Here is a 25,832-nt window from a genome sequence, read left to right as displayed (position 1 = left end):
GCTTAATGCAATCATTTGTTGTTGCCTAATCTGTTAGTGCTTTATGTAATGTCTCTCGATGCTTAGTGTAATGCCGTGTTGGCTCCTAATGAAATGATCTGTGGTGCTTAGTGAAATGGTCAGTTGGTGATTAATGCAACGATTTATCGGTGCTTAATGTAAATGATGCTTTTAATGAAGTGCAGTTTTTTATTATTCTTTATCTTTTTTAAAACATTACCAAACATTAGTCGTTAGCGTGGAAGCATTTTATACTGTTTACAAATACACAAGAACAGGAAACTGACTGACAAACGATTCATTTTTTTAAACACGTAAAAATAATAATAATAGATTATGTAGGAGAAGGAATATCGACGTTAAAAGGAAATGAAAAATAAATAAATTCGGGTCATCGTATGATGAAAATAGGGAGAAAGGTCAAAGGTCGTATCCGAAAATAATTAAATTAATGAAGATAGTCACAAAATGTCGAGAAAATGAGGAATTTTACTAATTTTCACGCTCCGTAACACTTTAATTCGTGTGCTGAGACTATCAACCTTCTGTAGTTTACGTGTTACGACTACTAATGTCTTTCATTTCACGTTTGTTGCTTATTTTTTTAGTCGTAACACGTAGAGTTAACAGGTGAATTGTTTTCTCTACCCTACAAAACTTTGGTTTCTCGTACAAATGATTTATTAAACAAAGAAATTGTTCCCCCTCCTCGTCGCGCGGCGCCCACGTCTTTATTTTTATTTTAATTCAGATATTTAGGAATATAAATAAACACTCGAAATTGTTTAAAATATGCCATTTCTTTATTTCAAGATGTATTTTTTTATTTTTATTTACTAACAATTCCGCCCTATTTATTTATTGTAGATTAGTGCGCGCCTGTCGCATTCGATTCCAACATGGCGGAAATTAATGGTGAACTCGCCTTACTTTTTCAAGCTGATACGAATGAGGAATTTATTGCATTGTTTTTCTTTCATAATTTATCTATTTGTGCAATTTATGGTATTGTATTTCATGCCACTTGTTAACCACAGCAGCAATTCGATGATCACCATAATTATGAGCATAGGAGGAGAATGCGATTCGAATCGTATGATTATCTCCGTCGGCGCTCATTCCCATACCAATGAATATGGTAATTGCTGCCATAATTATGCAATTTTGTTAAAAAATCATAAAATAAATTCGTTGCTATGATTTAAATCAACGATTTTCATGCTTTAAAGATTGTAATATGCATTCGTGAACTTAGAATCCATAATAATCATTGCTTTGATTTCTTCACCAGTGCCCAAAACTATGGCAATTAATTGTTATTATGTTTAAAGAGCATGAAAAAATCAGGAAGAAATTAGGCATGTAAAAAAACCAGAGTGATAGATGAAATTTTTGCGAGAAAGTCGAGGCATTGGGTGCAGATTTCGTGAGGAAACCACAAAATCAGATGGGACAATGCGTGAAATTCCTTGAGGAAATTAAAGCACAAAACGAAGTTTCGTGGGAAAATCAAATGTTTAGATGGAAATTTCACGAGAAAATAAAAGGAATTGATTGGATTTCGCGAGGAAATTAAATTAATGGACTTCATTTCCTTATAATATTTTACTTATATAAATGTATATATTTTTAAATATAAACGATTTCTCAGGTTAAAATTTAACCCGAGAAACATTTTGTAAATTTCAACTACGTTATAGACGAATATTAATTAATGCATTATACATGAAACGCACGTACGTATAAAGATTTAATAGCATATTAATAAAGAATTATACGAGACGATTTTATTATATTAACTGCAAATACAGTATTTTTATACGATTTTTAATTAATTAATTATAATATCCATCACTAGATGGCGCCAAGCGACAACCTGTCTTTTTATGAAATTCGTGCCGAAATTTCGCATAAAAAAAAAACAAAATTATTTGAAAAAACGTAGTTTAAATGTTTTAGAATAAATTTAATGGCAAAATTTTAAAGAAATTTGTAGGAAAAATAATATGTTTTTACAGCAATATCTAGGGAAACCAATATGGCGCCGCAACGACGGTGTTGCATTTTACCGCAACTTATTTTTAATATTTTAAATCTTTGTAATGTTTAAAGTTCTCATTTAGTATTCGAACCGAGGACGAAACCTTCGAGGTTATTTCCCTCACAGAAATGACACTGGAATTCTCATTTTAACTGTTTTCTACATAAAATTACCTACCTTCCTCACCCATTTATACAAAGAATTATGTTCCTCTCGAGTAACATCCAACGTAAAACAGTTTCCAGCTCTCTTCCACGAAATTATCATCCGACATTTCACATCGAGGATGGATATTTGGCAACTGGCGGCACGCTAATAGAGAAATTTGCATAAGAAAAACGTCAATAGAAGAGAGAAATTTGAATGCAAAGAATGTAACCGAAAGAATACATTCTAACAACTGTTTAAACAATAATAAACAGTTTGGTTTATTCAGGTGCAAGAATTTCTAGGAAGCAGACCGAATCGTCCAAGTCGATCGGACTTTGAACAGAAGGCGTCTTTGCTAGGAAGGAACTTTATATCCAGACACCTAACACCCGCACTACTTTAAACAAAGACCACCCGATTGCGTTAATACGAAGACAGAAAACAGACATTCTCGTGTCATCGAGAAGAGATGTTTTTCTAAAAGCCTTTATTTGTAATCCGTTTGCAGAAGCGGTCGAAAAGGAAAGCGGGATCTCGTAACGAAGAGTTTTGCTTTCACCACGTAACTCCGGCGATCCTTGTTTCGGAGCGGGATGGCGAGAAGGAGCAAAAGTCTGAGTGATTACTCGCGGGATTGAAACCCGAAATAATGGAATTAAATCGTTAATCACCGAAGCAATGTTAGTGGTAATCGGTAACGGCTGTCGAATGCCGAGTAACATTCCGCAACCACTTGGCTGTTCTTCTTAGTCAATAACGCGGAAATCGAGACGATATTTAAAAATATACGATCATCGGCTGGCGTTCTGGAATGTCTTCTCGAACTGTCCGCGAGATGGTCAAACAATAACTCGTAGACGTAGAAGCATTTGTTCGATCGTCTCTTTGAATATCCTAATTTTGTGCCACGTTAACTCGATATTCTTCTTCTTTGAACTATTTTCTAATTTGTATATTTAAGTTCTGCATCTGTTTAATGTTATTTTTGATATTAAGTTGGTGTTTAGTTTTTTTCTTCCTGTCGAGACCAGACGTTCTCCAACAAACACTCATTCCGCACTTTCGAGACAATGTTCGTTTAGAATCTTCGCACCTCGTCGGTTGCTGTTTAATTATATTTCTAGTGTCGTTTTCGACATAAAACTAAGTTAGTTCGCGGGCAGAGTCGAATTTGCTCGGAGCCTGGCGTCGTGGCCTCGGGGCCTCACACTTTTTATATCTACCCGGTGGAGGGAAAGACCCGTTATATGTTCTAGCTCGGGTCCGCAACAAAACAAAGTCTCGCGCATAAAAAGCATTTAAATTCGAATTCGTCTTAAAACACTCGTTTTACATTCATCCACGACGAACTGCGGAGCAATTTCTGACTAATTTGCAAATAAATTAACGCATCGTGCCTGTGTTACGACACGCGAGTCTCCGGTTACGTGAGGGCACGTCTGCGCGTGCAGCGGAGTAAAATTTCCTCTTCGAACCTTCCCTCGACCCTCCCAGACGTTACATCGTTTGGGTGGTTCCGAGAAGGCGGTTCCCCTTAATTTAATTTTTATTTCATTCTTCGGGTTCGAAAGAAAGGGAAAGTATGAAAAGACAAACAAACGGATGATTGCCTCACTTCATTATCGAGGACCATTCATAATCGTTGGAATAATTCCAGAAAGGTCTGACGATGCATAAACTGTGTACGTGCCGACGTACGGGAGGTATCGGGAGGTATACGAAAGGTAAATATGAAAAAAGTCATTTGGAGAGAAGACATGGAGGAACTGAAACCGCCAAAAATGCCCTTCCATCGGAGGTGGTCTCAATCTTTGACCTTTATGAATTTCTTATCTACCAAGTCTCATTGCAGATTCGTAAACAGTCGGTGAGTCGATCGATTTATCTGTGTTTTATCCGAATTTTCTCGGTCCTTCTGTGGTTTTTTCGCTAAAAAATCCCGGTTCGTGATTTTTTTTGTGCAATTTATTTCAATTATCGGGAGTAAACATCGAGGAAATTTAACTTTCGGACGCTTTTCTGCCTGATTTTTTGGCGAGGAAAATCCGAATTTCTCCGTTTTCTTTGTCGGGAAAATGTAAATGAATGTGGAAAATTGAAAAAGGAAATTTCGCTTTCATTCGCTTTTCTTTCTTCTAAAGTTAAGAAATTTCACTTTTTTTCTTTCGATTTTTTATGAAGGAGAAAGTGAAATTTTTCTTTTTACTTTCCCAGCAGTTATGTGTAACAGAGGGAAAGTATGGCGATCTGTCAAAAAATGACCCCCCTGCCCAAGATTTTTACATTTTTGGGCTCGGGCACCCGGAAACGTCGAGAAATGCAAAAAATTGGGGCTTTCTTTCTATATGTATGGATGTTAGTCGCGTTTGGGGCACGATTTTGTTCGCCCACTTTGAAGCTCGGTAACTCCCGTGCCCTTTGTCGAAAATTTCTGAAATTTTGCGAGTAGGTTTGTGTATTAGGTGGTTTGGTGGTATTAAATTTTGGTGATTAAAGGTCGATCGGTTGGAGAGATAGAGGGGATCGCGGGTCGTATCCGGAGTGAGGTGGGAATTACAGACTTTACTCGTTATTAGTACTTACAATTTTTTTTTATAAAACACATTTCTACCCTCAAAATTAAGCTTTCTGCCACTTTTTAACAATTAAAAATATAATTTTTTACAAAAATCTCGTAATAGACGGCGCTACACGGAATTTTAACTTTTTTGCCGGAAAAGTTACGCAACTGGTGGCCGGATTAGTATTTTTTTAAATTAAAAAAGAATTTAAGATGAAAAATGAAATAAAATATTGAAATTTTAACAGCCGTTTTTACTTTTTTCAAAGAAATTTATTTTTATTTTACTTTTCATCACTGAAAAGAATTCATTTTCTGGAAAAAAATGAAAAATGGCAACTTCGTTATAGAAAACGAAACTAATTTTAACAAATATTTAATTAAATATTTGTAATTTATTATTTTTATCGCAATTAATCGAATTGCCACTAAAATATTGATTTAGCCGATAGAAAATGGACAATTTTAGCCATTTTACGGAGAATTTACAGTAACGCCAACGAAGTAGAAGGTAAATTCACGTTTACTTTAAAGTTTTAGAGGAATCCGGAGCTAAATTTACAGAAATTCGAACCCGCTAAGCGCTAAATTTTCGGTTTGTTTTAAATATTTTAAAGAAAACTTACCGGATATTCGGCTAATTAAAAGAAAAGTTCTCGGTTTATTTCTCGATATTAAATTATTTGTATTTTTAGGATGTTTTAATATAAAGTAATATAAAGAGTATAAAGTTTACTTATAACGGTAAATTAACTTTAAATTTTAATATAAATATTAAGTTTTCTACATAAAATAATGAATTTTATTAATGAAAAACGAAATCGTGTGCTTAGAAAATGCAATAAACGAAGCGCAAAGTCTCGTTTCTTCGACAAATAAAATTAATAATCTGTGGCCGTCTTCTCGTCCGACCTTGACGTTTCGACGAGAAAAATGTGCCGATTTTAAATCGTTACCGGGCCAATTATCGTCGACCGACGTCATCGAGTCGTTCTTTGCGTTTTTTCGGCCGTTTTAAGTAAAAAAGATATCATTAGTAAACGGTATCGGAGTCGAATTTGTGGCTTAATTTCGCGGTTTTGTCGGTGATTGTGTGGCCAAGTAATCGGTCTTACGATCGAATGTGTGGAAAAATGATTAGTCTTCGTCATTTATTATTTGGCCACACGTTCCGTGTTGAAGACCGATCATTTTTTCCACGTATTCGATGGTAAAGACTGATTATTTAGCCCTAATTTCGGTCTTTACGGCCGAATGTGTGGCCAAATTATTAGTCTTTATCAGTTTGTGAGTAGCTAAACTACCACTTTCCATCGCCGGATATGCGGCTAAATTATGAATCTTCTTGGATAAAGTCGAGTCGTAATTATCTATTTATGTAGCCAAAGTACAACTCCGTATCTGAATGAAAGGCGTGTGATTACGACTAGAGAAGAGTAACGAGACTTTTCTTGTCACAAAACTCTAAAAAACGAGATGATAATTGAGATTTATAAATTATCCGGATGTCCCTTTTCTGGTTGGTTAGAGTTACATAAATCGTATTTATTTTTTCTTCTTTATCTTTCTTTTCGTTCAAGGTTAGTGCAAACAAAGAGTCGATGAAATAATTGCCCTTTTTTCCTCTTTTAATGGACTCTGTACACCATTCGACGTATACAAATAGTTATATAAACGTTTAATACGCTACAAAAACTACACGTGTACTGTATAAAAGGATAAATACACGTATACACAAAACACTATTTTCTGTATATATACAATGGGAGAATAAAATATTATCGGATTTTAATTAAAAAAATACACATATTTTTTGCATGTAATGCTATAAAGTTAGATTTAAATTGTATATTTTATCATTTTCTGCGTTTATGGTCGTGGGTTCGAATCTTAGAACGTATTCCTTCTCACGTAAAGTGATTCGATTCTTTTATAAGATAACAACTGCCGACCTTTCGGTGGGTGAATATTCTTATCGTTATCCTTCATCATTTTCTATGTATATGAAAAATGTGGGTTCGGATCTTAACCTACTATAAACAGATTAAGAGAATCGAAATGTTTACATCTAAACGAGTAACGTACTAAGTATAAACTTCGTTACTCCGTATATACGAGACGATCCGAACCCACGACCTTCGTAGGTGTGTATGAAGGAGGTGGATCCGAACCCACGTCCTTAATACACAAAGAAAATGAAAATGATCTCACGTCCGTATGAATGTCGAGGTCGTGGGTTCGGATCTCTTGACGTATATACCAGAATTTATACTTAGAAGCGTTGCTCGTTAACAAATCAATCCACTAAGTATATAAATGTAAATAAACTGTGCTCGTGAGTATGCATTTCGCTTCTCACAAGTTTTATAATTTGGTTTCAGTGATGAAATTCGATGATTTACCTTCATTTTAATGAAAATTTATGGTAAAAACATGTTTATAAGTCCTTAAATTCGTTCCTTATGTAATTATAAATATTTTTATATAAATTAGGACCCAGCAGTTCATCATGATGAGTTCGGTGTATGCCCAGTTATTGGTTGTGATATGCGTGGTCTTCTACATCTGTGAAATCGTTTCGCCTAAAGTCCCCCTCTTGTACTTTCAAGTGAGTTTAAATTTAAATTATGAGGCTTTAAACCACGAATTTACATTTAAATATGTACTTAAAACATGAAATTTGATCTATTTCTTAGGGGTTCTACCTGTTCTTATATTCCGTTAGCTTAATATTTCTCCTGTACATCTATCTGTATCTTCTACACTTCCCTCGAAGCCCCCCTTCGAATCCTCCTAACAAATCCTCTGGTAAGAAGGTTATCATCTTGGAAAGTTTAAGAAAAGGGGATGATAAACCACCAACTGCTGAAGTTGGAAATGAAACTCCTCGTACTCAAAGAGCCAAGAAGCAGAGAGTTTCCGAAAATGATAAGAGCCACGGGAGTCTCTTCTTGAGAATAGGAGCCATAGGTAAGGTTTAACACGTAAAATACTATCCTATAACATCTTAGGTGCTTAATTCTTCCATCTTTTCTTTCCACCTAGCATTTGGACTTGGAACTATGGTGTACAATGGCCTAGAATTTGGCTCATTTTTCGAAATTCCATCGTCTTCTGCGTGTTACAGCGTGATCGTAGGGGTCAATCCTATCCTACAGATGGTGTTTACCTTTGTCCAGATGTATTTCATTTTTGTCAATTCTAGAGTAAGTACTTTCTCTGGTATACCTTCTGTCGTCTCTTGTAACGTGCCTTCTCTCATCATTTTTGGTGTTTCTGGTGCTTCTAGCTGAATATTCACAAGTGTAAAGTGCTTGCAAGATTCGGTTTGATGCATATCGTGGCTACAAATATATGTGTTTGGATACGTACGGTGGGAAAAGAATCTCTTCACGCCATTGTCGAGCATCACATGGAAACTGGAACGGGTTCTACATTAGAGGATCTCCTCTTACCATTGAGAGGTAAGCGTGAAAGCTACTACAAAATACACCTTAACTGCCCTTTAACCTTTTTATAGGGTGCCATTACTTACATTTATCCACTCTCTTATAGAAAATTTTACAGGGAACCACTCGAATCCTTGTCAGAAACAAAACATCATGGGTCCTGTTGTAAACAGTTCTTCGGCATTTCTCTACCCGTTTATAGTGGAGTACAGCCTAATTGGTGCTGCGGTTCTTTACGTTATGTGGGAAAACATCGGAAAGAATCCCGTTTATAGCAATCCCCCGTCAGGAAACGAAGATGGAATGTCTCACACCTCAACATCGCGTAACGATCGAGTCAACTGCGCTGGATCTAGTAAAGGTTTATTTTTGGGATTGCTTCTTCTAGTTACGGCCATAATATTCCTCATCGTCTTCTTCGTCCTCATACATCACGAAAAGCATAAATTATTAGCTGTATATCTCTCGGAATTATCACACATTTCATTAATGATCCTGACCATAATTGCCATAATCATAGGTTTCTTCAGAATTAAATTATTAAGATTCCACTCGGAATGCACAGACCATCAGAGGGATATCTTGCTTCGTGTTGCAGCATTCGGTCTCTACGCTTATTCCATGTTTGGCATCATTGCAGGCACCTTCTCTTCCAAATCGTACACCCCCAACGTCTTAGTTTTAGTCACCAGTTGTTTAACAATATTGCAAGTAGCCATGCAGTCGTTTTTTCTAGCCGATGTGACGTGTAGAACGTCCAGTTTGCCAGAACACGACAGAGCCAAACCGGGGAGGCAGATTGTAACCTTTCTAATGATAGCCAACCTGATCATGTGGATCATTTATACATTCGAGATGCAGAAAGTCGAAGCTAGTCCCGTTCAGATGGAGTTTTTTGGCTTCCTGGCTTGGACCGTCATCGTTAGAATCACGCTACCTTTAAGTATATTCTATCGTTTTCATTCCTTCATCACTTTCGCCGAAGTCTGGAAGAATTCTTACAAGAATGTGGCCTCTTAAATATCCACCAATGATGCATTTCGTGTCCGTCTTAGAAGGGAGCACTAGTTTTTGCGCTTCTGTTAATTAATTATATTTTTAACATCTAAATAATTAATTCCGTAGATAAAAGTGCTATTTTGTATGATATTTTTGTCAAAGAAAATGCATTTATATCGTCAGAAAGCTGACTTTCACAAATTCAACGCTGTATATCACGGTATATTATAAGGATGTTTGCTAACAAATGTAGCGGTGTGATTGTGCAGCTGGAGATGAACGTTAATAATTATAAATTCGGCCTTAAAGGCGAGACACATTATCTGAAATAGCTCCTATAAGGAGGCAACACGCATAGCTTTGTGTACTTACAGGAAAGCCCGAGCAAAGGCACCAAAAGCAACGTTAGGCAATCGAGGCAACAAAATAACGTAAAAGATTAAAATAATAATTAATTTTTCTAAAAATGTGCTTTAAACGCTAAATTTGACGATTATTGTCCTTCATCGAAAGCTATGCGTGCTGCCTGATAACAGAGGCCGATTCTAGCTTCTTAACTGTTAATTCCCAATTGAATTTAATATATCGTTAACTCGGCAATTATCTAGTGAACAATGCCTAGTATTTAAAATATATTTCTCGTAATACTCGTCGGTCGGCATCGCTCGACGGCAAACATCCTCGTCGCCCTTCCTTAAAACACGAATAATTTTATTAATTGCAGCAAAATATTCTTCGTAATTTGAATATTTAATGAATATCCAAAGAATATTTCCGTTTATATATCAGAACGGAACATTATTTATTTAATTTTTCTGTATAAACTATGCTCATATATATATCAACTACCTAACTATTAAATATTTACAATATTTAATAGTTAATTAGTATAGAAATTCAAAAAATCAACTATTTAATGAAGATATCTTTGATGCGAATCTATGCTTAGTGTCTTATACGCTGCCACATAATACTATAAACGGGCTAAGGCCAACGTCACCGAGCTCATATCCATTTTATCTATTTAAACTTGATAAATTTGGTGAAAATTATAGAAAATTATGCGTATATCAAGATTATCTTCCATCTTTAGCTATAGAAAAGATGTTAGATGCAACAAACATGCTTAGGTTAAGCTTTAACTCGCGTGTATCGGCAATTAGTGATGTGTGTGTGTTTAGAGGCCTTTCCTCGTTAGTTCCTCTTCAAAATCATTACGAAATACATAAATACATAAATATATATATTAAGAAGATGCAGAGAGCAAAATGATGTTGGGAAGATGAATATTTATCTAAAATCTTACGCATTCGAGCTGTTAGAGATAGAGATCGGAAGCAGATCGAATGCTTAACATATATATCACACATCACTTGGTAAAGATAGCAGCGATGCTCGTTATGCTCAAGATTTTTCCATTAATAACTTTATAATTTAATAAATCATGCATTATGTAACACGTAAAGTGAATTGGAGAAGATGCGTATTGTTTTTAGTACTTTTTAAGAATTTCGTGGTTGTTGCCATATCCATTGATAAACAATTAGAGTAGGGACAATATGAAACAATGAAGCAGGCAATAAGAAAAAGTTGAATTGTTTTCTTTTGATGGAGAGGTCAACTAAAATTCTTCAGAATTTCTTAAGATTCTACTTAACTCTAGCAGGTGGTTGATCCTTTATCCATTCGGTTAGGATACTGGGTGCAGTACACATCATCTTTTCAGTTTTAGAGTGAAAAATCCTAAAGAATCCTGAGAAAACGTGCATTTTAAAGTAAATTTACTTTACTTTAAAATGCATATTTTCTACGTTCTCGAACAGTGCGAAATGCTTATAAATTTTAAACTGTGTCACAATATGACCATCTTCTCCACTTCTCGATACATATACTAAATTATCACACTTAATTTTAATATTTTAACACACAAAAAGTATGTTTTCTGGCTGATTTTAGTAGAAATCTGCGATAAAAAGTGTCGAGAAACTTAATTCTTGCGAGAGATTCTTAAACAACCAACCAAAATCATTCTTTTAAAAATTGCAGCTTTAATTACCATACAAACCCGTTAACGACATCATTTAACATCATTTTCAACCCCAAAATCTTCAGTTTACATAGAAGTTCACACTTAGTAAGCGTAGAATGTATGAACTGATAGATGCTATCTTATGTACAAAATATATCTATCATCCTACCTCTTATATTTAAACAAATATAGCATTATATAAATATAAATAAATAAATAAACAAATATATATATATATATAGGCCTATATATAGCATTTAGAAGATTATTGACCCGATAACTGTGAATTGTCTATACTTTGTCAATGATTTGTGATATAATATATATAAAAATCTCTAATATTCCAATTATAAAATGAGTATACCAATGAGTATATCATCATTATTAAGTGTGCTATGAGTAAAATATTAGTGCAATTTTCTGTGGTGCTCTAGATGTCATCTAAATAGTGTTATTCGTTCATTTGGGAGAGCATAAACCGGTGTTTCTCAACCCGTAACAGGCTGCGGACCGGTACACAAATGTGTTCGACTTAAGATAATTTATACGTCTTTAACATTTCACACGACAGAAACATGAAATAATCGTCAAATTTCTTAATTGAACGGCTTTATTTTATATCCACTCTCATCACTTCATCATTTACAGACGGGCTTCTCGAAACTTTCGGCCAATCTTCCCATATTAACCTTACAATTCAATGTATCCCACTACTAAAAAAACCTCTAAAAACTACCAGAAAACTCCTCCATCCTCATCTTTTTTCCCCTCGTTTAATATGCAGATGGGCTTCTCGAATTTCCAGTCACTCTTCCCACATTAACATTACAATTCTGTGCATCCCATTACTAAACACTACTTGCAAAGCTACTCCATCCTGTTCTCACCAACTTATAAGTAAACTGCTGTTAGAAAACCATAGAATAATCGTCGTATTTCTGAATTAAATAGCTTTATTACCAGTTTAAATCACTTCGTACGTTAGTAGGTGGGACAATCGAGTCTCAATTCCCCACTACAGCCCTCCTAACCCAAATAATTTACGGTTATAACTCTACATAAAGGTACACTTCGAAAATATATAGAATTCCTCAACTAGGGGATCGCGTGTCACAGTTTCAGAATCTCAAACCAGTAGCTTTACAAACCGTCGGTCTGTCGGACTGGCGGTTGAGAAACACTGCCACAAACGATCGATCTTAATTAAATTAGTATTTAAAAAGACGAGCTTTTTTCACGCTTTTCTACATTTTAAAGTGTTAAATGTTTGTCTTTCTCTAATGGAAATACAGCAAAATCATTAGCAATAGAAGAAAGAAAAAAAAAGTATATTCATATCAAATCTGTATTAACTAGCAATAAAAGTAGACCTTCTATACACGTTCGTGTGACATTTTTAATTGTATATCTTTAAAAATATGCTATATCTATTGTTATATATGTTCAATATATAGGTTTTATCGACGAGAATGATACAGGGGTGCCTAAAAAGTTACTCGGTGCAGCTTCAGACTCGAATAACTTATGCTGTGTGAACGTTGCAGACTTACAATTAACTCGGTTCGAAAGTTTAGTTAATGAAGTTTTTTATGGCATTTCACGAAACGTTCGAGAGAACCTTGGTGAAAAACTTAGATTTCGGTGGTAAACCACGTTCTGGACAACGTTAAAACTGCAGAAAACTCTCTCGTTGGGTCGGCCGAGTAGCACCCGATGCACCCTAATAACATATTACGCACCCGAGTAGTATCTGATTCACCCGAACAGCATCCGAGACACCCGAGTAGCATATAATGCACCTAAACATCATCTGGCGCATCCCAGCAGCATCCGTTACCGTTGCGACAGATTTTCGAGCCAAACTCGGTGAAAACCCGAAGGTATTCGACAGGGTTGCGGTGATATCGAAGCTTAAGAATACCCCTATATAGCGTAAAACTCCATTGATTAAGGTTTCGTGTACCGTACCTTCCACACAACTTCCTGAAGCTTGAACGTGTGCAGTGACTTTTCGGGCATCCTCGTACTTTCACGCAATACCTCCAGTTTAGAAACTCGGTACCTTTGACCTTTTTTTAAGAGTTTCTTTTTTAAATATTGCTGGCGCATATTTTTGTTAAATATTTTCTTAATATATTTATATCTACATAAATATATATATATATATGTATACACACATACAATATATTGGATTATATACAATATTATATGAAATCTTTCGATGTATTTCGTGAAAATTTCGATTTGTTCGGCTACTGGTGAATATTTTAATGCCGTTCTTTATGAAAAATTGTACCGATCATAGGCCTATATAATTACTTCTACGTAAAATGTAGAATTTTGTACATGTATTTGTAAATAATCATTGTGAAAATGTATATTATTGTCATTTAATAAATATTTTTTTTCTTATTTTTTGGATGTTTTGTCGGATTTATTGGCTTCCGTGTCTTTCGATTGCCAACCGGCGTAAAAATGGCGTCGGAGTAACGTTTCTGCAATCGTTTCTCTGTGACTGTTCCAAGAGTAATGTTAAGTTTATAATAATTTTACAGGAAAATTCGATAAATTAAGTAAATGTTTCCTTTGTTTCATTAAAGATGAATGATTTTGGCGTTATTTTGTCTGTATTTTACGAATAACAAAAGCATATCGTGTGTATCTGGTAGTGTGACCCGTAACTAAGCTATACCATTTGCGTGTAAATGGTATAATGCTCTGGCAAACTGCTCGAGGTTTGCAAGCAGTTTGCCAGAGTTTTTGGCGTTAAATTTCAGTTCGAATGTGGACATCGCTTATACTAATTCTATAACTGTGTAACAAAACCCATTTCGTCGTTCTGTCTATACTGGGGTTACACAGAAAACAGCCGCACCCCTAAGTACCTCGCATAGTAAAACATTCGTGACGCTATTTAGAAGTGTTAGACCGATAACGCCTTCTTTGATTGGCCAGACGTAACGTAAGAAGAGCCTTAGACACTCGGAAACCCGGAAAATTCCGAGGGACACCGGTCGAGGGTTTGCGCCTCACCAACAGTGGCACGTGGAATTTTCAGAAATAATCAGAATTGTTTTTATTAAAAATTTAGCATTGTGGACTCTTAAAACGCAGTAATAATCTATAAAACGAGTCGTACAGAACATAAATATTGTGCCAAACATCGCTTCCTTCGAGTTAATTTAGAACAATAAAGATTTTGATTCAATCAAAGAAACCTCCCGGATATTCTACTTATACGGACATGCCAGACAACTCTGACGAATGAATAAAGAGAATTCTACGCCATGGAAAATGTACATTTTCGTACTAAAACCAGATACAGTAGGGTGCTTCTAAGCGAGCAGCGCCCTCAATTTTTCCCTACCGAAAATGCTTCGTTGGTTGAATTATAAAAATAGAATTAAAATACATTTAATTTTGTTTTATTGCATGTAAAAAGAAATTTTTACATAAAGTATATGACGAGAATTTTAAAAAATATGGTTATAAAATATATAATAATATAATTGTATTTTTACAGGATGCGCATGATCTATTTCTTATACATTTATTATATTTTCGAAAGGTGGCAGAAAAATTCTAAGCCAAAGGTGAATTTCTCTAAATCCGCCAAAATTCGAGTTGAAAAAATACATATCGAAGCTGCTCGTATGCTTAAAATACCGGTCTTGGATCGTTTGTTACGTAGAAGAAACTATGCAACTACTTTGCACGAAAGCTTAACTTAGTTTCAAAAATCTTCCAAGACTTTGTATGATCTTTTCCAAGATTCCATCAAAGATGCGGAGGAATGGAATCTGTAGAACACAACCAGAGGAAGAGCAATTCGCGAAAGTACGCCCCACGGTAAATCGCCATAGAATTGCATTTGCAGTTGTGTTGCCAGGCGGTCCTGTGTTAAAAACGACTCCATCAGCCACAATACCAAATTAGCAAATACCAAAAAAGTCACTATCTGACGGCCCGGTTTGGATCTGTTGAATTCGGTATTTGGACTACTGCTCTTCCTTCCCACCTGATGAGCGAAGAGGGACTGAACGCAAGCCTGTATGACCATGAATGCCCCGTCCAAAAACAGGACGATGTAACGAGAGCTTAGTAAATTGGTACCACCCACGATCATGTTCAGGAAACCAAAAGCAAAGACTGCGAGAAGGCCCACGTTTTGCAGGAGGCTGTGTAGTTCCTGAGGCTTGCGTGATCTCGTTCGTACTTTGTGTATTTGGAAGATACCGAGAATGGTCGCCAGGGCCGAGATTATCAATACGGCGCAATGCATTGTGGTCAGTGCTATAATAGTGTCGTACTGGAATCTCTTTTCGTGCGACAGTACGAAGAATAGAATCAGGACAATGATCCCTGCGACTAAGAGGAGTAAACCCAAGAATAGCCCTTTGCTCGATCCTTGACAGTCAATATTCAGGTTGCCAAATGATTTCCTACGTTTTGTAATTCTTGGATCGTAATCTACTGAACTACAAAGGGACTTTCTGGATACTCTAGTGTTATCCAAATTCTCCCATAAGAAGTAGATGACGGCAGCCGACAACAATGAATATTGTACGATGCAAGGGGATAAGTAAGGCAAAGATTTCTCCCATATAACTCCAATGGACGTATTTTGCAAACAATAGTAAACTTCCAGAACGTCTTCCATCGCTTGGTCGTCGGTTCTGTGCCACCAACAATTTTTAGACCCTAAATTTATGGATTAAACTCGTATAGTAGCCAATGAAAACGAGGAATATCGAGTGTAGTAAAGTAAATTTGACTTACAGAAAGAGATGTGGCCTCCTTTCTTATCTAAAGTATGCAAAGAAATATTGGGATCTCTAGTCGGATCTGGGAAATTTAAGGTTGCATTGTGGTGGAAGTGGGTCACTTGCATCCAATAAAACGAGGATTCGAAGAAGAGTAGACGTAGCCATATTGCTAAATTAGCTGCCATTAAATGCATGAGAGCCACGTGACGGAACCAACCCAATGCTTGTAACAAATCCTGTGTACAAGAGGTGTACCCGATAAGATTTCAATCAATTTTCGGTAATTTAGGACAAAAGAATGTCTACTCACTTGAGCATTCATAAAGAGGAAATGCATTTGAAGAAACGTGAATAAACCACGAAGGAAAGGTTGTGCCAAGTTCAGTTCGTTCATGCAATTATCTTCTATGGTGAATATCGTTCCTATTTCTAGTCCCGTTGATATCAGTGTTCCAAGTCCAAATGCTGTAAAATAAAAGAAAATGTCACTTTGGAAGAATATTTCTCAATTTAAATAGGCCTAAGCACAAATTGAAAGTATCCAACTACATAATATTTCATACTCGAAGATCGCGATGCATTCCCATCTTTAAAGTTGCAAGGATACTTCAGAATACGAATTTAGCACTATCAGGATGCTTTAGACGAGCATCCTCAAACTATAAAAGAGTTGTCTGGACACTATTATCATCCTAAATTGAGATGAATTGGATCCTTCCTCTTTCAAGTCCTGTCCACAAGTTCCCGAGTGGATAAAACCACTGAACACTGGTCGTGGTTCGCGCTTCACTAACGTGCTGGCACATGGAGTTTTCCGGGTTTTCTTCGTATTTCTAACACCTAAATAGGGTCCATTTTCCATTGAAAATCCTCCCGGAGTCAACCCTTTTTAGCAGATCGCCCATGTGTTATGTTGCAACACGTGGGTGATCTGCGAAAAAGTTTTGTTTGATGGAATGTGGCAACACGAACCTCCAGCTTTGAAGTTTTGATTTCAGAGTTCAAATCCGGGTTCGAATTCGAGTCAGTTTAGAAATGTTCACGAGTGAGTCAATTCGGATCCTCAACCGCCCAACTACTCCCATTGTGAGTCTGGCCAAATTGCATGGTTAATGACACCATTCGTGTCCGCAAAGGGTGGTAAGAATCAAGACAAAGTAAATAAATATTTTCTGTGGTTTCTTGACTCGAAGCACGAACCAAGATCAGTTTTACAAGGTCAATGCCATTGAAGGTTAAGATTTTTGGAAATGGTTATTACTAATTGCTTCACACGCAGATTCCTGTCTGTAACGCAATGAATTGACTAATTCATTTTTAATGAATTAATTGACGTGGTAATGTCTTTAATTACGTGATTAATGAACTTCGTTGCCACCGAGAACATTTCTTGTATAATCAGTCCGTCTGAAGTCGTTTCCCATTTTTCAAACTCGTGCCAACACGCCCTATCCTGGTCAGCCCATTAGTCATGGGCAGAGTTGTGGTAGGACATTTTTAGTTGAGGAATAAGAGCAATAACTTCCCCTCGTTTGTATTCTGTGCGGCAAGACCGCTGCTGATCCGGTTGAAAAACTACCCTCCGTGGATGTTCGGGTGGGCAGAGTGCCGAATATCTTGGTTTCTTCCGACTTCCTGTGGGCCTGACACAAAAATTTTTTCTGGATGACGATTCTATACAATCTACAAGAGACATAACTGATTGCCCATTGATTTTTTGGCTAAATCTGCCCTATATGCACGTCGTGGGTCGACCAGGCCCATAACGATGTTAAATGAGGGACGAGATTCGAGATATCCGGATCAACTCACCCATAAAAAATGACATTCAGATCAATTTACAAGTGACTAATCTAGTGATTAGTCACCCGAATATAGGGAAAAAATATATAATTAAACTACATAATAATGATTTTACGGGGGTGATAAACACAATTTAAAAAAAGTATGTCGAAATTATTTTTATAATAAAGTTCTAACTGCGTGTGGCAACCCGAACGAATCCTTATTGTTTACTCGAAGATTAATACACCAAATCCATCTTTCGGTAGGTCACGCTGCTTAGTCATAAGGATATGAACGTTTATCAACCACACCCAACTATTGTATAGCCGTGTGACGCAGCTAACGAGGGTGGTAATTCTAAAGGGGAGTAGTAATTGTAAAGGGTTCTTACCCACGGCTCCTAATCTTAAATAGATGTAAATTTCAGAGCTGTAGTAGCAGTTTTTCTTCTTGAAGGGTGCCAGGTCATCGTTAACGTTATCCGAGCGATCCCCACCTGTCAAATTCGGGCACTTATCCACCATCATGGTTATGTATATGCCCAAGAGGCATATAATCGCTCCGCCAACTATGAACGTGTAGAGGTAACCCTATATTAAAGAATAATTTAGATTTAATTGCCAAATTTAGCCACAGAAAGGGAAAGTTTATCGTAATTTGCATACGTGAAAGTAAAATAAGGATATTTGGTTGTCGAGGACTTCGCTGAACGTCATAATGGCCGATGCCACGATCAGCAATCGAGCGTATAAGCTGCTTAACAGTCGAATGAGCTCCGATTTCGTCTTGTTCCTACGGAAAAAGACCCTTATAAGTGGGGTTATTCAACAGAAATTTAACTTTAAAAAATGTATTGTTTGAACCTGTTTGAACGACGTTTGGGCATGTCGAGTTCGCCATTTTTGTCCAAACACTCTCCTGCAGGTAGTGTTGCTGCATTTGTTTTTTCTGTGGAGCCTATATCCGAGGCGCTGCTACCTCGTGAGGGTGGTGACGTTACGTCGGGTGGAGGGGGAAACGAAGGTGGGGGTGGCGGAGGAGGTGTCATTCCCGAAAGAGGAGTATCGGTCTTCTCTGTGTTTAACTTCTTCGTGTTGTCCTTGTCTTTGTACATTTCGTGAGGTCTGTGATATCTCGACATCTTGCTACGATCTGTAACGAGGAAAAAGTAGTTAGTAGCGTGCATACATTAATACGTACGAATCAGCACTAGTTTTTCACGTAAGTACGGTGACATACAAACGTACCATAAATCAAATGATTCATAACGCGAAGAAGTCACATAAAAGTTTGTAAATAGCGTAACAATCCGCTTAGATTTACGTACCGTTACGTTGTTGTTACGCTCGTGCAAGCATTCGACTCACTTTACTAATTTAAACTTAATTTTCATGGGGATAGGGGCAAGAAATGGTAACTAAACACAGCATTTTTTAATACAATACTATCGCTGAATCTCCCTCTTCCTACTGGGTCTATCTTTGTGTGGATCTATGGTTTGTATTTTGGTAAGAGTAAAGAATTCGAAGGAAAAGGAGACGTAGGGAGTTCCCCTCTTCTAGAAGAGGGAATTTCCCTCTTTTTCCCCGTAACTCTACCCTTCAGATAAAATTTTTAGAGTTGGTGCAGAAAGGAAACAATATGCCTTACAAAATTCTTTACTACCTGAGGTACCCATCTTTATTGAGGAAAAATCCCCAGAAGGAGGATGCAGCTGTGCCCTGCGCAGCCCCGTCTCTGTCGTTCCTCAAGAGGTGGCAGGAAGAAAGAATAAGATAATAAGATAAACCAGCACTGACTAGGATCCGAACCCCCGACTTTTCCTCCTCAGAGATGTCTTCTTTTCAATATGCCATACAAGATATTTACTACCCATATGCCAATACAAGATATTTATTCGGGAGAAATCACCAGAAGGGTGGGAGGGTGTATCTGCGCCTTTCAATCCCCATTTCTATCCTTCTAATTTCTCCTTTGTTACCCAAGAGAAGGCGAGAAGAAAGACTAGGGGGATAGACGAGTCAGCGCTGGCTAGGACCCAAACCCACGACTTTCCTCCTCAAAACAGTGCCAAGTTGGAGATGTTTTCTTTCCACGTTAGCCTTCGGTCGAGCAGTTAATGCATTAAATTTAGTTTATTGTCTCTTATTTAACAGATAACACACCAGTTTAACTAACGACTTACGCAACACTGTATAAGGTCATTGCTGTATATATTTAAGGGGCAAATACAGTAAAACGATTTATACAGATATTCTAATTCGAGAATTTGTAAATATTAAACAATTATAAACGATATTTTTGAACAATTTCACATCCGTATAACCATTTTAACTGCCAACCGTTTGTCGAATTTAAACAATGTATTATTGAAGACAACGACCTAAACTGCCAATTCAATTGAATAATTCGAGGGAGAACAATGAAGACACAAGTATTTATCGTAATAAACCTTGACAGATATTTGATTTTTAAATCCTATTATCGATGCAAGGGAGGGAGCATCTGGCGTTGTTGCTACGAAGTTCCTCCTTTAAAACGAGAAGAATTTTTACATACATAGCTGTATTTTAGCGCAGACATTTTTGTGTTTAAATATAGTTTAATGCCTCTCGTTACGTTTTATAAAATAATTGATGTAAATTAAAGCAAAATATACACAAATTTGGCACGGATCCAACGCAGTAGTCGAGAGAACAATCATCTTAAGAGGGAAGTAGTTAAGTTGGCGCTTCGTATTAAGCTTTTAGTATTAAGAAAATTTCTATTTTAAGAAGTCAAATTTTATTCAAATTCTATTTTTTGACTGGCAGAAAATTATATTGGGGCTTAAATTTATGAAATTCCTTCTCAATTCGTGGCTAGAAAGTTGTCCTTTCGAATCGGTTTTTCTCGGCATCCCCGCCTCTAACGGGGAACGGATTTATACATAAGCTAAGCAAGCTTTAGGGTCTCCAACTAGAGGCCCTATTATTATTTACTGTAAGGAGAGGGCCACTAAATCAGAAGTTTCTTCGGAGTGGAGAGGAAGGTCTCGGAGAGATGATCATAAAGAGGAGTAAAAGGTTCTTCGAAGTGGAAAGGAGTGAAAAGTCCTTTGGAATGGAAAGGAAGATGTAGATCCTAATGGTAATTTTAAAGAATAGCACGCAAGTTTATAAAATTTTATTACAACAGCTCAAATTTGCCTCATAATTAAGACTTTTTAAAAAAATATTTTAGTTTTCTGCGTTAATTTACATTTATGCACCATACAAAGCTACATTAAAGAAGATCCGTTGTGTAATTTATAAAAATAATTGTAAAAAAATATGTAAATACAAACCTCCTTGCGAAAGAAGAGGGAAAAGAATGCTATTTTCTGGGCGAACGATCTACAAATGAGCCATATTTTTATAAGATCACGCCTCTTAACACACAAAATATAATGTACAAACTGCTACATCATCGACACGAATACGTTCAAGCTATATATAAAGTAATGTATTCTCGGTGTTGTATGCTTTATGACACTCCCAATCTTTGTATAATTATCTTCTTATTATTAGATAATATTTTCGCCCTCGAATGATTTATTACGGTTAAGAAAAGGAAAATCTTAATTGACGAGGCGCCATTTTTATGTTTTGAGCATATCGGATTTCAATTTATTTATTTTTTTAAATTAATTAAAGCTTCACCATTTTACTATAGCTTATCAATGAGTACAGTATTAAATATATTTTGCATATTTTCTAACTACGAAATCTTTATAACTCTTCTTTCACACTACAGGAACACAAGATGGTGTCATACAATGGATTTTTAGGCCCGGAAAGGGCCTTAAAAAATCGATCGCATTTAAATGCGTTAAATTGTTCAAAAAGTAGTGCCTAAATACGCGAGATTACTAAAAAATTCCTTCTCAAATGCATAAAATGGTTAGAAAGTCCCTCTTGTGTAGAATTGCCGAAGACCCTTCTAAGTACGGAAAATGGCCGAAATGTCTCCTCCTTAAATATGTGAAATGGCTCGAAAAATTGCCGCGAAAATATGTGAAACTATTTTAAATGTCCCAAACGACTAAAAAATTTCCTCTTAAACGTGTAAAACTGCCCGCCCAAAAAAAACCCTTTCTCCACGAGAACCAGTGGACTTCGCTATAGGATTTTGCACGGTCGCGGAGCGTAAAGGATTAATCTCGTGTGCCACGGATATTTTATTCATTATTCCCATAGCGATTTCCTTGTTTACGACAGGGTTTACTGAATATTTTTTCCTCGCTGCAAGAATGGAGTATTCATTAGTTTTTATGCCAAGCGGCGCTTTCAAAGACACGAAGAAATCCGAGAATAGAAACGAATCTACCAGAAAATATACTTGATACGTTCTTTAAAATTATTAAAATATTCGAATTAAAGCAAAAAATCTTCAAGGAATAATTAATTTTTCATTTGCATAAATCAGCGGCGTGCCCGCAGCTAGCGAGGTGTGAATAACCTGGTGTTTATCTCTCGCAAATAAATTTTTCTCTATTTTTTGTGGAAGATTGCAGGGGGAAAAACAAATTAGTTCTTCTTATTTAAGAAATAATTTCCTATATCCTGTACGCGGAGGGATGGTCTTAATTACGATTAATTTTAATCGAGATGTTGGGGGTGGTTTCGCTCGGCGTCGGATTTACACGCCAGATACGCGAGCTAGTTTTAGGGCCTCTTACTGTGACGGCGAGACTTAATACGGCCTCTTGGGACGTATTAACGTACGGCGGAGCCCCTAGGCTTTGGCTATTACGGGCCCCTCCGGCACTTCTTCGACCTTTCGCACCCACTACACACGGATAGGAAGATAGGATCACCCACTAAAGATAAGAAAGTAGGATCGCGAGGGCCAGGATGTCGCCTGGCCCTCGCGATCCTACTTTCCTATCTTTTTGTAAAACGGTATTACTTTCGTTTCACACATTTCCGGGCTGTAGGGCCCGGTTTTAAAGCGTAGGTACAGTACGTACCGTACCTAGTGTGCCTAATGGTTAAAACCGATTCGATGCCCTTCCCTCGAAGGCACGCGAGGCTCGGAGACTCTTCCTACCGGGGCACGGATTAAGGCCTCTTCCTAATGAGGACACAGTTTAGGGCCTCACGCTTTTAAATTTATTATTATTTAGTGGAGGGATAGGCTTTTTACCTGTTACATCCGGTTCTTATCTCACCATTTAATTTTAATTAAAAAAAATAATAATAAAAAATTTAAATCGACATTTAGATCAAAATGGGAGGTGAAAATCAATCTTTTAAATGACATTTTCACTTTTTTTAATGTGCTTCAACCACTAAAAAACCAGATTACATTTGTAGATAACCGCATCATTCACACTCCATCCTTTGTGGTACGACGTAAAGTCATTTTGTATTCGCGTCACGAAGCCGTTTAGAATCGTTTGTCGCGCCCAATTTTTAAAAAATGTCGACCATAAAACGAGGCGACGATGAGCTTCGACCCATTGGCACATTACTGGAAGGAATTTGTGTTCCTCGAACCGTACACTCGTCGCATCGACATATCCTCGATGCGTTGAGGAAACGTTCCGCTCCTATCTAATCCAGCAGGCGTGAAAAATCGACCTAGAAAAGGTCCCGCTTACTCTTTACTGTTTCTGTGTACGGGTTTTAACGTATAAAATTAGTCACGGCTACTTTCGTGCCGTAAAAATTTACATTCGACATCGAGCAAACAGGATGCATTTCCTAGTTTTTGTGGAAAATACCGGGAAGTGGGGAAAAATCGTATACACTTACAAGGTTATAAGCAAATTTATCGCTTTAAAATACCATTTTCCGGAGGCAAAATGTAATATTTAATTGCCGATGCCCCGGCCACACCAGCTACGTCGATACTTACCCTATTATTTAACGAATTTGGCCCATAATTTAAATTATTTACCCCTTAAAAATATTATTTCATAGACCTAAAGAGTATTATTTAATTGACGACGATCCCATTTATTCCCTCACCGCACCAGCTACCTGGATATTTAGTCCACGATACCCCACGTATTGGTTTAGGTAGTAACTCGGAATCGTCATCGTCATCATCCCGAAGGAAATTCTTGCAAATTACGAAGAAATTTTGTACATAAAGTATAATAGTGTCGAGCCGGAAGGGAGAATAAATTTTGGTAAAACGATACACCCGGAAGATGCGTAACGGTAAAGGAAGTTATTTACGCCCGAGGCCAATCGGTTCCGGTTAGTTTCTATAATTTTAAAGAACCGGTATTTACGGTACTGGGCCTTTTAAATCGATTAAAAAACCCGACTCGATCGGACAATTTATCATCGATCCGTTTAACCCGCTATTATAATACCGCTCCCGGTTACCCCCGGATTGCTCGGTGGCTGCTCGATTTTTCGGGATTTTTTGGGGGGGGAACGGTTTATTTTAAGGTTACGTAAATCGTTAGATATTCGGCAAAAGATAGCGGGAAAATATTTTATTTGTTCATTTTTTTTAGTTGCATAAAAAGTGGCAAAGCGTTTACTGGTCTTTGGCAAAAACAGTGGCTAATTACGATGGTTAAATGTGGAATGGATTAAAATAATAGTTAAAAGCAAAATGGAAAATAATTGTGCTAAAATTGGGTGAAGGAAGGGTTTAGTGGGGAAACGAGCGGGAAAAGATTTTAGCGGTTACAAAATGATGAAAAAACTTTACCTAAGAATTTACTGAGGTAAAATAGTAATAGAAAATAATTGGAGAAAAATTTTAGTATCGAAACAGCGGCAAGAGTCGGAGGGGAGAAAAACGAGCAGCGAGCAGCCGGGGGAGAAGAGTTTAGTGGCACAAAACAGTGAATAAAAATAGAGCAAAGCATTGGGATCGGTAAGGTAAAATGCCCGAAAAAAGATTTCGCTAGCGAAACGACGGTTAAAAATATTTTAAAAAATGAATAAATTAAGCCGGCTCCTCTTGGAAATTGAAGAAAAAAAATGGCCGCGCATCAGATTATTCAAAAATATAATTAGAAACGGGCCAAACGGGATTAAATGGGTCAAATTTAGTTATTTTACATCGCTGGCGATAACATTTAATGTAGAAATATTAAAATTATAGAGATTCTAGAGCGTTACTCCGCTTAGAAACTACTTAATTACACGTTTTTTACCACTTTATTGTATAAATTCTACACCGACCGAGTTGACTAATTTATGTACGTCTTCGGAAAGACACAATTCATTTTTTTAATACCCAAATTAAAGATAATTAAGTTTGTCCTTGCGACAATTCGGTAGAATGTTGTTCCACATACTTCTACACATTTACTTAATTGTATAAAGAGATTGGTCTTCGTCGACGTGGATTGCAACACCCAATTCTTCCGTTGTTTTTAATTGTTTTCTGATAGAAGATTTGCCCCCTTAAATTGCAAATTCGCCGGAAAGTAATGGCGTAAAGGGTATTAAAATGCATTTTAATTACAGTTATTGCGCTAACGGTGATAAAGAATCGTTAATTACTTACGAATCTAGACGAGGGTTCCGACCTGAAACGTCATTCACCACATCGCACGGCTCTTGTTTATACACGGCAGCAGCGACACGTGTGTCGGGTCGCGACGAATGGTTCGCTGCGAGTAGTCTCCTCTTTCTAACTGAACGTTCGGCTGGCAGACCTGTTGCTAGTAGTGTGACGTCACTAAACGATGCACTAAACAAGCTTCAAACAGTAAGAATACGCGGTTTTTTATAACGTAATTTCTCCTCCAATGGCGATTTTTTACAGATTAAGCTGGTAACGAGGGGAAAAAAATGGGCTAAAAATAGTACGGGGACATAAATCCGAAGGGTGGAAATAGGGGCAAAAGTTAGGGGCAGAATTCAAAATAGGTGGTGTAAAATAAAGGATGAAATTTGGGGTATAAACAATGGCAACTTTTTATTATTATAAACTTACATATTCGTAAACATTTGTGGTGTATTAGGGCCTTCCGTAAGAATTACGAGCCCCGGTAGTGTAACTAGAGCCTATATTAGAGGGCCCGAATACGAAATTCACTGCAGTACGGGGGAATAAA

At 36.9% G+C, this 25,832-nt stretch overlaps 2 protein-coding genes across 3 annotated transcripts in view; one reads left to right on the top strand and one right to left on the bottom strand.

Annotated features, from left to right (window-relative positions):
- LOC136982272 (proton channel OtopLc-like) overlaps nt 1-9,486 on the top strand; it is a 35,345-nt gene extending 25,859 nt beyond the window's left edge. The window contains exons 4-8 of the mRNA XM_067278750.1: nt 7,245-7,359; nt 7,448-7,721; nt 7,797-7,957; nt 8,041-8,215; nt 8,307-9,486. Of these exons, the coding sequence (XP_067134851.1) occupies nt 7,245-7,359; nt 7,448-7,721; nt 7,797-7,957; nt 8,041-8,215; nt 8,307-9,220 (1,639 nt within the window). The 3' untranslated portion in view covers nt 9,221-9,486. The remainder of the gene's footprint in view (nt 1-7,244; nt 7,360-7,447; nt 7,722-7,796; nt 7,958-8,040; nt 8,216-8,306) is intronic.
- Nucleotides 9,487-14,727: 5,241 nt separating this feature from the next.
- LOC136982271 (proton channel OtopLc-like) lies at nt 14,728-25,438 on the bottom strand. 2 transcript variants are annotated; one of them, XM_067278749.1, is made up of 7 exons: nt 21,105-21,240; nt 18,643-18,931; nt 18,445-18,571; nt 18,171-18,369; nt 16,305-16,459; nt 16,008-16,230; nt 14,728-15,929 (listed from the first exon to the last, which is right to left on the bottom strand). In XM_067278749.1, exons 2-7 carry the CDS (start codon nt 18,918-18,920, stop codon nt 14,962-14,964), a joined length of 1,950 nt encoding a protein of 649 aa, XP_067134850.1. In that variant the 5' UTR covers nt 18,921-18,931; nt 21,105-21,240; the 3' UTR covers nt 14,728-14,961. The 2 variants fall into 2 exon arrangements, with proteins under 2 accessions (XP_067134850.1, XP_067134849.1); XM_067278748.1 differs by lacking the exon at nt 21,105-21,240 and adding an exon at nt 25,280-25,438 and having other exon boundaries at nt 14,729-15,929.
- Between the last annotated feature and the right edge of the window lie 394 nt (nt 25,439-25,832).

Source organism: Centruroides vittatus, unplaced genomic scaffold (genome assembly GCF_030686945.1).
Source record: "Centruroides vittatus isolate TY-2023 unplaced genomic scaffold, ASM3068694v2 contig_817, whole genome shotgun sequence".
NCBI classification, from domain to species: Eukaryota; Metazoa; Arthropoda; class Arachnida; order Scorpiones; family Buthidae; genus Centruroides; species Centruroides vittatus.
The sequence above is the reverse complement of the archived record's forward strand: the minus strand, read 5'-3'. Positions and strand labels throughout refer to the sequence as shown.

What these genes read in the sequence shown, in the direction of transcription:
- LOC136982271 (XM_067278748.1), bottom strand. Translation starts at nt 18,920, where the DNA reads ATGTCGAGATATCACAGACCTCACGAAATGTACAAAGACAAGGACAAC. An exon ending in TATCCTTATTTTACTTTCAC is followed by an intron (nt 18,370 to 18,444) that starts GTATGCAAATTA and finishes TCTTTAATATAG; the next exon opens with GGTTACCTCTACACGTTCAT. An exon ending in AGGAGGCCACATCTCTTTCT is followed by an intron (nt 15,930 to 16,007) that starts GTAAGTCAAATT and finishes CCATAAATTTAG; the next exon opens with GGTCTAAAAATTGTTGGTGG.